This window comes from Chiloscyllium plagiosum, unplaced genomic scaffold (genome assembly GCF_037043375.1).
Source record: "Chiloscyllium plagiosum isolate Xiang-an unplaced genomic scaffold, Cpla_swu_hap1 HiC_scaffold_7, whole genome shotgun sequence".
Classification (NCBI taxonomy): domain Eukaryota; kingdom Metazoa; phylum Chordata; class Chondrichthyes; order Orectolobiformes; family Hemiscylliidae; genus Chiloscyllium; species Chiloscyllium plagiosum.
Window position 1 is genome coordinate 53,222,792 of NW_028270145.1, and position 12,830 is coordinate 53,235,621.

At 40.2% G+C, this 12,830-nt stretch overlaps 1 protein-coding gene across 7 annotated transcripts in view; it reads right to left on the reverse strand.

The window, feature by feature from the left end:
* Window positions 1-12,830, reverse strand: part of LOC122551557 (rap guanine nucleotide exchange factor 4) — a 293,650-nt gene that overhangs the window by 121,577 nt on the left and 159,243 nt on the right. For 6 of the 7 annotated variants that reach the window (XM_087989018.1, XM_043693618.2, XM_087989022.1 and 3 more), the window contains one exon: window positions 910-963. The exons of the other annotated variant lie outside the window; for it this stretch is intronic. In XM_087989018.1, coding sequence (XP_087845144.1) covers window positions 910-963 — 54 coding nt within the window. The remainder of the gene's footprint in view (window positions 1-909; window positions 964-12,830) is intronic. 7 annotated transcript variants of the gene reach the window in all.

A 12,830-nucleotide genomic window follows, 5' to 3' on the forward strand; every position in this document is an offset into this window, starting at 1 on the left:
GCTGGAATACAATGCTGAACAACACCAACGGTGTAGGTTCAATCCATGCACTGGTGGAGGTCACCAGGAGGTCCTGCCTTCTGAACCTTGCATCTCAGAGGTTTGTAATCCTCAGTTCAAACTCACCACCAGTTGTCTCTCTGTAATGAAAGGCCTGAACACTGGCACTGTGGCGAGTTTTATGCAGCATTCACACCTCATTTGGACACACCTGTTGTTCTTCACCATACATGATTTCATTGGAATTTCGTGACCCTACCACTCAGCCAGAAGCTTCATGTTCTAGCCTCACCTGTCTTGGAGGAATGTCCAAATAGTTAATTATAAATATATACTCAGTTCATTAAACAATGAGGAGATCTGTGAACTTCTAAGTAGCTCCACAGGGATTCAAGCTAAGACTCAAGGCGTGTAGTAGCGCAGAGGTTGTTTCCCTATCATTGGGTCTAAACATCTGACATCAAGTCCTGCTTCCTCCAGAGATGTATGATATGTCAGAACAGGTTGATTATCAAATGTAAAGTCTTTTGACTCCATGAGATTCTAAGATATTCAGCCTTATCACCACCCAAACCAAAATGACAGAATCAGAATCGTTGGAATTTAGTGCCGAATTCAACATTAACCCTTTTAGAACCAATACTTTATAAAATAACTTCATATTTGAACCTTCTAAAAAAGTTATAAATTTTGGCATCAGTAGGACTTCTCCACAATTTATTCTGAACTAACAAAATTAGGATCCCAATTTAAATTATGCTAAGCATTTGACTACTCTTAGTGACTGTTGGGATTCTATGTTACTTTAAGAGTATGTTGTGCTTTGACATTGTAGGACCTTCAGAAAAAAAAAAAGTGTATATTAATTTAAACAATCTTCACCACAAAGTAGTTGTAAACTCCCATTACCTGAGTAATGGTTTTAACTGGATGTAGAGGGACACGATTTTCAATAACTGCTGTCTGAAAGATAAACATGGGAAAACTAAAACAAAATGAAAATGTCAATACAATTGTGCATTAAAAAAACATTAACAGGTCTAAAATGGTAATGCAAAAAAGTAAGTATGGTATGTAATATCTCTAGAAACAGTGTTTGTTTTGTAAAATTCCTAGGAATAGGAGTTTCTTTCTTGGGGGTGAGGGGGGCAGAGCTAGAGGAGACATCTGATCATAAAACTTAAAACCTCCTGCAAACAGCAGAAATATTCTAAACATTTGAAAGAATGCTTAGGTATCTAGAAATATTGGTGAAAGTTAAAACTCTATGAGCAAACTATTTAATGCAAGAATCTCAAAAACTAACATCTCTTCACCAAAACTAAATCGCTGGAATTAAGAACCAAACAAAGTAATTTTCAGTTGGGCTTTAGTAATTTAAGCATTGGTATAGTCTTCTAATACAGATTTTAAGCTTTTGGACAACTTGTCTTTCAAAAACAGTACATTAGTACACCCACTCGAAACTAAGGGGTGATGGTTTGCAGCTTGGTAGGTCATACACTTGCATGAGCAAGAAATTCAACTCCCACTTCAGACAGAAGGAGCACTCAACATTTCAGTAGGCTGAAATGTATTAGCCTGCTAATCCCTCTAACACTTCCCACCAAGTCTGCAAAAAACAAAACGAACAAACAGTGGGGTGTTCATCAATAACTACCTATTTAAAACGTGATGTTATACTGAGCAGATTATTACTGATGACATTTTAAGAAGCCAAAAGATCAGACCTCCTACGATCACAGATTCCAATGTTGAAGTTTCTTTCATGTTTTCTTGCCCAAACGAATCCAGAGTGTTGCAAATACCTTAAAACTTCAAACAATTCTATCTGCTGGCTAGTCATGTATTTCGCTTTGACTAAACCTGGATTTTTGCTAGTTCCAAGGCCAAGGTTAAAATAACCTTGGTTCCTGAAGAAGGGCTCATGCCTGAAACATCGATTCTCCTGCTCCTTGGATGCTGCCTGACCTGATGCGCTTTTCCAGCAACACATTTTCAGCAAGGTTAAAATAAACCTGAACAAATTAACACATTGCACAATGCAGAATTTTCTCTCTGGACCAAAACATTCAGGACTGAATGCCACAGAAATTTTCTCCACTGTAATATCTGTCTGAGGAACAAAGTTTAAAATCGCATCAGATACAACAAATAAACAGATATAATTCAAGACGACCCATCTCAACAATCATTTGAATAAATCTTCTCAAGTGGAAAGATAATGAAGAGGATTCTCTTTCATTGCTCTGAATTAGCATGTAATATTTTCATAAGTGACTAGAGTGAAATTTCAACTCCAGCTTTTACAGAATCTTACAACTCAGCTGGCAATTAGAGTAGCAACATTGCTAAATATTCTTAAGAGTGTTTAAAACTAACTAAAAAATCCTGAAAGAGATATCTCAAGAGGATGGTTTTTAAAAAAAGAGCACGTGGAATTTTAATGAAAAGTTGGTCTTAAAAAGTTTACAAGATATTGTTAAGTAGTGAATAGTGGGTTCCTTGAGTAGTGCTGTTTAGAATTGGAAAAAATTGCATACTATTTCTAAATGAATTTGTTTACCTGGAAATTCCATTGAAGGAAAATATTCTGTCATGGGTCATATTTTTAATAAATTTAACCTATTTTTCTAAACAACCTGTTCAGAGATGTTATTGCACATTTCTGGAACTGGTGGGACTGAAACCTGGACCTCCCCATCGTGGGATAGAGACATGATGCCAGCGCCAGAAGAGCCACATATTTTAGTTAATGAGAAAATCCACTGCACATAAAAAAAAATTTAAAAATGGACCTGTTCCTTAGCAGTAAAACAACGTCAATAAACAGTGTGACTGATAAACATTCAGTAATTTAAAATAAGTTAGAATAGTCCTTGCATCTGTTATGGACCAGGCCAAACCCCCTCAAAATATTTTAAGAAGGTAGCGTTGACCCTAACTTTTTCTTATTTTTAAGGCTGATGAAGTGGATGCTCCAGGTGTGATGCAACTGGTCAAACCACTTAGCCTTAAGCAAAACAGAATTTAGTTTAAATGCTTCAATTAAAACATGAACTAAAGAAAGCAGAATTTAGAATACAACTGACCTGATACAGCAACTTAACTAAGTAATTGCTCCAAAATAGTAACATCCCATAAACACACCCTTTGACAAAAAGGTAAATTCAATTAGATTCTTACAGGTATGAAGGAACAACATCCAAAAGAGATTTCAGAAAAAGTCAGGAATTCTATATTGAAGCTTTCAACACTTCTGATACTCAAAACATCTTGTGACTGCTGCAGCTTAAAAAAAAACTAGAGTAAATCAGAACTGGGAGAACTGGTCACTCCTCTTCCATTGCGAAACTGTTACCCCCAGACACACTCATCTTGGTCTTAACAACCTCTATTCAAAAACAAAAAAGGACAAAATAACATCGTCACACCTTATATAAAAGGCATAAATAACAGTCTTGCAAACGGAAAACTCTTGAATCTTTAAATTCTGCATTGAAATATTAATTGGCTACACGTGATGATCAATGTACAGTAGTTCTGCAGCCACTTAGGCAAGTACATATTGCAGAAAAAATTAACTTCAGTACTGTAAGGATAGCAGTAGTTGTGATTTAAAACAATATCTTTAGAAGTCACATAACAATGTTTCCTACTACAGTATTTCAACATTGCTTAGAATGTGCTCTCAAAAAAGAATCCCAACAGTGTGTGGAAACAGGCCATTTAGCACGACAAGTCCACACCGACCCTCCAATGAGTAACCCACCTTGACCCATTCTCCTACATTTACCCCTGACTAATGCACCTAACCTACACATCCCTGAACACTATGGGCAATTCACCTGACCTGCACATCTTTGGATTGTGGGGGGAAAACCGGAGCACCCGGAGGAAACCCATGCAGACACGGGGAGAATGTGCAAACTCCACACAGACACAGTTGCCAGAGGCTGGAATTGAACTGGAGTCGCTGGTGCTGTGAGGCAGCAATGCTAACCACTGAGCCACCGTGTCACCCAAAATAACAAAATGGTTACAGCACAGAAGGAGATAATTTGGCCTATGTCTGTGCTAGCTATCTAAAAGGAACAATTTACCTAGTATGACTCCGTCTTTTCTCTGTAGCTCTGTACAGGGTTCCTTTTCAACTAATTATCAAAATAACATTTGAATGCTTTGACTGAATCGATCTGTACCACACACTCAGATCTTAACTTACTTGGTGCATGAAAACATTTTTCCCTATATCACCATTGTTTATTTTATGAACTACCTCAAATCTGTGGCCTTTGGTCTCTCTCCTTCCACAAACAAGGACATGTTCTCCCATCTACTCTATCCAGACTGCTCAAGATTTTGAATACCATTACCAGATCTCCTTTTAAACTTAATTTCTTCAGAAGGACTTCTCTACCTTACCCACATAACTGAAGTATTCAACTCGCTATCTACTTAGATTATGAATTTAATTAGAAAAAACAGTTTGTGTTTAAAAATGACTGGCTGTAACAGTAACTAAGAAATGTCAGGGTCAGAATCTGAAGCCTACAGCACAGATCAGGTCTGCACCTGTCAAAAACCAGAATCAGAGTATTCTAATCTAATTTTCCAGCCCATAGCATTGTATGCCTTGGCATCAGAAGTCTTCATTTATACACTTCTTAAATGTTAAGAGGGTTTCTGCCTCTACTACCCTTACAGCCAGTGAGTTCCAGTTTCCCACCACCCTGAGTGAAATAGTTTTCCTTTCAACTCCTCTAAACCTTCTTCCCCATCCCTTTGATGTATGTCCCCAGACATTGATCCCTCTATCAAGGGGAAAGTCTCTTATTCTCTCCCAGAATATGTCCCTCAATATTTATACATCTCAAACGTGCCACTTCCCTCCCTCACCTCTCCTCTCCTCTGCTCTGCTCCAAGGAAAACAACCCAAGTCTAATTCATTACAGGCAACACAAATTACATAAATCAATATAAAGACACCAGTGTAAGACCGTGAATTTGACCTCTCTAAGGAAATCATTTACAGTGATCAAAGTACTTAGCGGTTTTCAAATGCTGTCCCGAAGACAAGGAAAACCTAATGTTACACATTTCCTAATTGTTTGACCATCTCCAACAAGTGGTGACAGAACACTTTTGGTGACCAATTCACTGGCTTTCTCTCTGACAGAGGCAGTAAAGTGGGAGGGGAATGGATCTTGAGAAGTGTTTTTGCGGTACAGACTTACCAGATTGACAAAAACAATTCATTCATGTTCAGTGTGCTTTCTTAATTTGGATTTTCATGGTACCTGTACTCATGCAGAAATTTTCTATTAGAAGATTTTTTTGTGACATGTTTTTGATGTGCAAAACATTATAATATTTCATTTGTGTATAACAACATTGCATAGGCAAACAGTATCCAATTGTGAACACAGGGACAAGATAATGGAGATGCTTCAAAGACTCACTAAATAAGATTGCACAGAAAGAAAAACAGCTTGAGGCCAATGTGATAGTCATTTAATGTAGGCCACCTAAAGTGAATTTCCTACACTGCATGTGGCCTAGAAACATGCAAAAAAATTTTAAAAAAACGGCATTGGGTCCTGTTTTGATTCACAAATTATGCTGTTTACAAATTATATTATGTTAGATTACTTAGATTAGATTACTTAGAGTGTGGAAACAGGCCCTTCGGCCCAACAAGTCCACACCGCCCCGCCGAAGCGCACCCACCCAGACCCATTCCCCTACATTTACCCTTGCACCTAACACTACGGGCAATTTAGCATGGCCAATTCACCTAACCTGCACATTTTTGGACTGTGGGAGGAAACCGGAGCACCCGGAGGAAACCCACGCAGACACGGGGAGAATGTGCAAACTCCACACAGTCGCCTGAGGCGGGAATTGAACCTGGGTCTCTGGCGCTGTGAGGCAGCAGTGCTAACCATTGTGCCACCGTGCCGCCCACTATATTCTGTCAGTTTAGATATTTTTAGTTAACCTGTTCAGATATATTATTACACACCTCTGAAGCAAGTGGGACTTGAACCCCCGGTCTTCTGGATTAGAGGCAGGGATGCTATGCTACAAGAATCTTTGTTCCATCAGAGCTTTTGTTAATGTTTCTAACACGAACCCTGGAGTGTGAATCAGTGTTACATAGAGGGCAACTTCCACCATTCTATTTGAAGAGACTGAGATTGGAAATTGAAGTTGTAGTACTGTAATCCTGTACCTGACCCATAACCTTTATCAGCTCCCTTCTGGTATTGTGAAAGCACCTGCTTATATTCATTAATTACCTGACAAAGCAAACAGTTCAAAAATAGAAATAAATAATCTATAATATGGATTGGTAAAGTTGCTACAATTCTATGACTCGAGAATTAGAGTTTCAATGTTTTCTTTAATTATGGGGATAGCAGAATTATTCACTAATAATAGCTCTTCCAGAGAGTGACACACAGCAATGTTACAAGCTAAAATTAATGCCATTTCTGTGGTGTTATAGGATTAATTTAGATATAAAAGTGAATCATAAACATACACCTTTCCATTGGAATTGAATGTCATTTTACACCCCACAAATGATCAGTTTTTCTGCATTTCATAATGAATGAAATCTCCGTGCAGTCTGGCATTTCAGAAATTGGTGCTTACTGTCCTCAGGTGGTCAGTAATCGCTCCCTAAAGGGACAGCGCAATATTTGCATTTCAACTTTGTAATCATCCATACTGGGACATGAATACAGGGACTAGCTACTTAATGACAATCAAAACCAGGCACCAAGAATAATGCAAAATTTGTTCTGGCTGCTTACTATAATTCTAGCATGCAGTCAGCGGAACCCATACTTTTCACTGGCTGTACGCTTAGCATGTAAGAGGTGAGGGAGAGGCGTAGGCTCTAGCTGCAGCAAACAGAAAAACTTTCCTGACAGAAGGGAACGAGTGGGAAAAGGACGAGAGGATACCCAGGGTTTCTGATATTGCACTAATTGGATCTGGTCAGTGAGACAGGAGGTTACACTTGGGAGAGAGGGAGAAAGTCATTTTGCTGCTATGAAATGCCCATCTCTGCAAGGCTACATCCGCCAAATGAGCCAACTGCCCAGTTTTGGAAAAGGGGCAGCAGTACTCCGTGAAATGTAGAGGTTTCTTGAGATATAACTATTAAGGTCTGCAGCTCATCCTTTAATTCGCTTGTGGGATGTAGGCATCACTGGTTGGCTAGCATTTATTGCCTGTTCCTAGTTACTCTTGAGAAGGTGGTGGTGAGCTGCCTTCTTGAACGGCTGCAGTCCACCTGCTGAGGGTTGACTCTCAATGCCATTAGGAAGAAATTCCTGGATTTTTGAGCCAGCGATATAGTTCCAAGTCAAGATAGAGAGTGGAGGGGAACTTGCAGGTTATGGTGTTCCATGTTTTTGCTGTCCTTGAGCTTCAAGATGGGTTTAGAAGGTGCTATCAAAGGATCTTTGGTAAATTTCTGCAGTTCATCTTGTAGATAGTACACTGCTGCTACTGATCATCAATGGTGGAGGGAGTGGATGATTGTGGATGTGGTGCCTATCAAGCTGGATGCTTTGTCCTGGATGGTGTCAAGATTCAGGAGTCTTAGTGGAGCTGCAGCCATCCAGGCCAGCCGGCAGTATTCCATTACACTCTGAACTTGTGCCTTGTAGATGGTGAGTAAGCTTTGGGGAGTCAAGAGGTGAGTTACTTGCTGCAGTTTTCCTGGTCTCTGACCTGCTCTTGTAGCCACTATTTAGATGGTGAGTCCAGTTGAGTTTCTGATCAATGGTGACCCCCAGGATGTTGACAGTGGGGGATTCAGTAATGTTAATGTCATTGATACCAAGGGGCAGTGCCTACGTTGTCTCATTGGAGATAGCCTGGCATTTATGTTGGGCAAATGTTACTAGTCAGCCAAAGTTTAGATACAGATCTTGTTACATTTGAACACTGACTGTTTCAACAACTGAGTTGTCAGGAACGGTTCTGAACACTAATCAGTGAACATTTCAACTCCTGACCTTATGGAGGGAAGGTCATTGGTGAAGCAACTGAAGATGGTTGAGCCTATGACATTAGCCTGATGAACTCATGCAGAGAATTCTTGGACCCAAGATGACTGACCTCCAACATCCATGACCATCTTCCTATATGTTAGGTATGACTCCAATCAGAAGAGAGTTTGCCCTCAAATTCCCATTGATTCCAGTTTTGGTCAGGCTCCTTGATTCCACACTCGGTTGAATGCAGCCTTGATGTCAAGGCGGTCACTCTCATCTTAGCTCTGAAATTCAGCTCTTTTGTGAGCGTTTGGATGAAGGCTATAAATTAGGTCAGGAGCTAAGTGAATCTGGTGGAACCCAAACTGAGCATCACTGAAAAGGTTATTGCTGAGCAGGTGCTGCTTGATAGCAGCGTGGAAGACATCTTCCATCACTTGACTGATGATCGAGAGTAGATTAATGGGGCAGTCATTGGCTGGGTTGGATTTGTCTTGCTTTTTATGTAAAGGACACACTTGTCAATTTTCTACATTGTTGGATAGATACCAGTGTTGCAACTGTACTGGAACCACTTGGCTAGGGGAGTGGCAAGGTCTGGAACAGAAGTCTTCAGTACTATTGCCAAAATATTGTCAGGGCCCATAGCCATTGCAATAACCAGCATCTCCAACCATTCCTTGATATTACATGGAGTGAATTGAATTGGCTGAAGACTGGAATCTGTAATGCTGGGGACCACTGGCAGAAGCCAAGATGGCTTATCCACTTGCCACTTCTGGATGAAGATTGCTGCGAAAACTTCAGCCTTATCTCTACATGGATATGCTGGGCTTTTCCATCATTGAGAATGGGAAGATTTGTTGAACCTTCACCTGCTCTAGTGAGTTGTTTAATTGCCCACCATTCATGATTGGGTGTGGCAGGACTGTAGAGTTTAGATCTGATCGGTTGGTTGCGAGATATTTGTTGGTGCTTATGCTGTTTGGCGTGCAGGTAGTCCGGAGTCAAAAGTGTGATGCTAGAAAAGCAGGTCAGGTAGCATCCAAGAAGCAGTACAGGTAGCATCCAAGAAGCAGGAAAGTCAACATTTCGAGCATAAGCTCTTCACCAATAAGTACTCCTGTTTGGTAGCTTCACCAGATTGGCCAATATCTTCAGGTCTGCCCAGTGCTGCTCCTGGCCTGCCGTCCTGCACTCTCCATTGAATCAGGATTGATCCCTGGTAATGGGCGAGTGGGGAATATGCTGGGTCATGAGGTTACGGATTGTGCTGGAGCACAATTCTGCTGTTGATGGCCATTGCACTTCATGGATGCCCAGTCTAGAGTTGCTATATCTGCTCAAAATCTGTCCCATTCAGCATGGTGATATTCGAATACATGTTATGTGGCACTAAGACGACTAAACTTAAAGTCCACAAGTGGTCATGCTTATTGACACTGTCATGGACAGGTGTCTGCAGCAGGCAGATTGGTGAAGTTGAGGTCAAGAAAGGAACATTGACATATTTACATGTTAGGATTGCATGACACTTTGAGGCAACTTATAAGTAGTGGCATTCCTACACATCTGCTGCCATTGTCCTTCTGGGTGACAGGTGGTGTCGAAGGAGTCTCGGTGAGGTTACTGTAGTAAATCACCTACTGCCAGTGTAAGCAGTGCTGAAGGAAATGAATGTTGACAGTGATAAATGGAATGCCAATCAGGTGGACTGCTTTGTCCTGCATGGTGTCATGTTTCTTCAAGAGAATGATGTTAGCGCTACATTTATCCAGACATGTGGATCACACATTGCTCAATGAACACCATTAACTCTGATTGTATGATGGAGGGAAGGTAATTGATGCATCTGTTGATGATAGTTGGTCCTAGGACACCACCTTGAAGAGCTCCTGCAGAAATGGTATGTGGTTAAGATAACCAGCCTCCAACAAACACCATCTTCCTTTCTGAAAGGGATGTCTTCAAACGGCAGAAATCATTCCCAATTCCCAACGATTCCAGTTTTGCTAGGGTCCCTTGATGTGATACTCAATCAAATGCTGTTTTGGTGCCATCCAGGACCATTATCCTCACTTTCTCTTGAGTTCAGGACTCGTGCCGAGTTATGGAACAAAACTGTAAGAAGATCAGGAGATGAGTGGGCCTGACTGAGGGAGCAAGTTGTTGTTAAGAAAATGATTCCTGAAAATATTTTCAGTGGCATCATTAAGTTGCTGATAACAGAGAAGGCAAATAGAGCGATAATCGACTGTGTTGGGCTGTCACACTTCATGGATGGGACATACCTGGGCAATTTCCCACATGGCTGGATTGATGCCGGTGTTATAATATGGCAATGAGCATGGCTAGATCTGGAGCTCAAGCCTTCAGCTATTGCCAGTACATCATCAGGGCCCATAACCTTTTCATTATCCAGTTCCTTCAGCCATTTCTTGGCATCATATAGAATGAATCAAATTCATTGAAAGCTTACATCGGTGATGCTGGCAATCTCAGGAGGAGACTGGGCTGAATCCTTTTGAATGAAGGAGCTATCAACTGCATCAGCCCAACTGTTTTACACTGATCTGCCAGGCTCTCCTATCATTTGCAAAATGGAGACACTTACCAAATATCATCCCATATTGTTCCATTCAGTGTCTTACAAGGCTGAGGTGATGCAATGGAGCAGCTACCTTTTACCCACCTCTGATCAGAAGATCTGTTTCTGAAGGCATCAGTAACCTGTATACCACTTCAAAAAACAAAGTCAAGTTTCAGCCTTGAAAGTCCTTAGTTTTTAAATGGTTTAAACCAGTCTCAATTGAGGGGAGAGCAGGATTTCTGTCCATAATAGACAACAAAGAACTGCTGACACGGGAAATCAAATGAAAAAGAAAGAGTAAAAAGCTGGAGAAGCTCAGCAGGACTGACAACATCTGTTAAGACAGGAAAAACGTTAACATTTCCAGTCAGGTGACCCTTCATCAGGGCCCTTCCTGTCCACTTTCCCTCCACTAGTGAATATTGCAGGCACTAGAAACAGCATTTTGTAATAGACACTATCGTGGCCCCTAATTCCATTCTTGACTTTGGGGGATGCTGCAGTTTCAGTTCAATGACTATGTCGGTTCCAGTATTGTTCGATGCACAAATACTGGTCTCCACCCAAATCTACTGCAAATGAGAACCCATCCCATGGTACTGTATTTGCATTGACTGACAATGGCAATTTGACCAGTGCAAATTGAAAATGGCATTGTGAAAATGGGCAGGGCAGAGAAGTAAGCAGTCTGAACAGTCTATTCAGAGTACAGCACAGATATGCAACAGTTGGCAGTAGAGTGGAAAAATGTCTGATCACATTTAAGAACAATTCTGCTGTCTGTATTGCTTTGAGCTGGTGGGATCCACCAGTCAGTAGGCAGCAGTTCAGTGAACAGATTCTAAGTACTACATCACCTCTTTGTTACTCTTTTCAAAACTCTACTTCAGAATCATATCCAGCACAGCAGAGAATAACAATATTTTTTAATCAAATAGTATTCCCTATCCAAACTCATTTTTGCCCATCTTTACAGTTAGTAGATGGGCATAAAGGCTTTGATGTTCTTAGTCAAACCTGGATTTGAATTCCCATCTGATTTGAAAGGTCATTGTATAACTGTTCAGCCCTTTAGTTTTTGCTTTAAACTGATGTAAATTTCATGGATTTGCATTGGCTATCTTTAACCCAGACTTTGACCCAGCATAACACAATTTCAAGGGATTTATACCCTGTTCAACATGGCCAGTTAAAGATAAATTTACCATGATATCTGAAAAGCAATTTGTTAACTGTGAAATTGTGATGTAAAAGTTGAGATGTAAATTGCAGAGATAAATTTATGGAAAATAATTGCGAGCAAGTCTTAATTTCCCCATGCTGCTGCTCTGGGTGGCTGGCAAGATTTCCTTCTCAATACATCTTACAGATAGATTAACTTAGCTTCTCCCAATAGTCTTAGTTACCACAAAAAATTGGCATTAAGGTATTTCATCATCATCTCATATAGAGGACTTCATAATATTAAAACGGTCCCTCAAAGTTGAATATCCACAGCAAGGGTGTAATGTATGTCTGGTTTACAGTAACGATTATCTCACACACACACACACACACACACACACACACACACTTAAGACATTTGAAAAGAAGGAGCTCTAACAGTACATCTCTGAATCAGCTGCAAACGTTATTGGGAACACCAAACATATTTTTGAAAATCATTTCTAAAAAGGAAACAATTAAGTTCAAACCTAACTTACAGATACCATGTTTAACTTTCAAACAGTCGATGTGATGACTTTTTTCAAAAAGAGCAGCTGTCATTGTACGCAGAAAATGACACCAGTGTTAAATTATCACTGCACCACAGCCCTGTTCTCAGATGAAAGAGCTGGAAATCACTTTATTGATTAGTTAATTGAACTGTGGTATTTGATCCAAGATATCAAGTTGCATTTAGTGCACAGCAATCACTCAAGATAAAGATACAAACGATTCTCAGAAACATGTAGCAATTATGAACTCCGACATGCTGAAAATAATACTCAAACCTAGAGCTCAATATTCGCAGAAACCAGCTCAAACGACAAAGCAAAATATATCAGATGCTAGAAATCCTAAGTGTTTTTGCAGGTACATTAAGGATAAAAGAATAATGAGGGAAAGGATAGGGTCCATTAAGGACCACAGGGGTAATTTGTGCGTGGAGCCAGAGTAAGTAGGGTTCTAAATGAATACTTTGGTTGGGTGTTCAGTGAGGGAAAATGTGAAGGGAAAAAAAA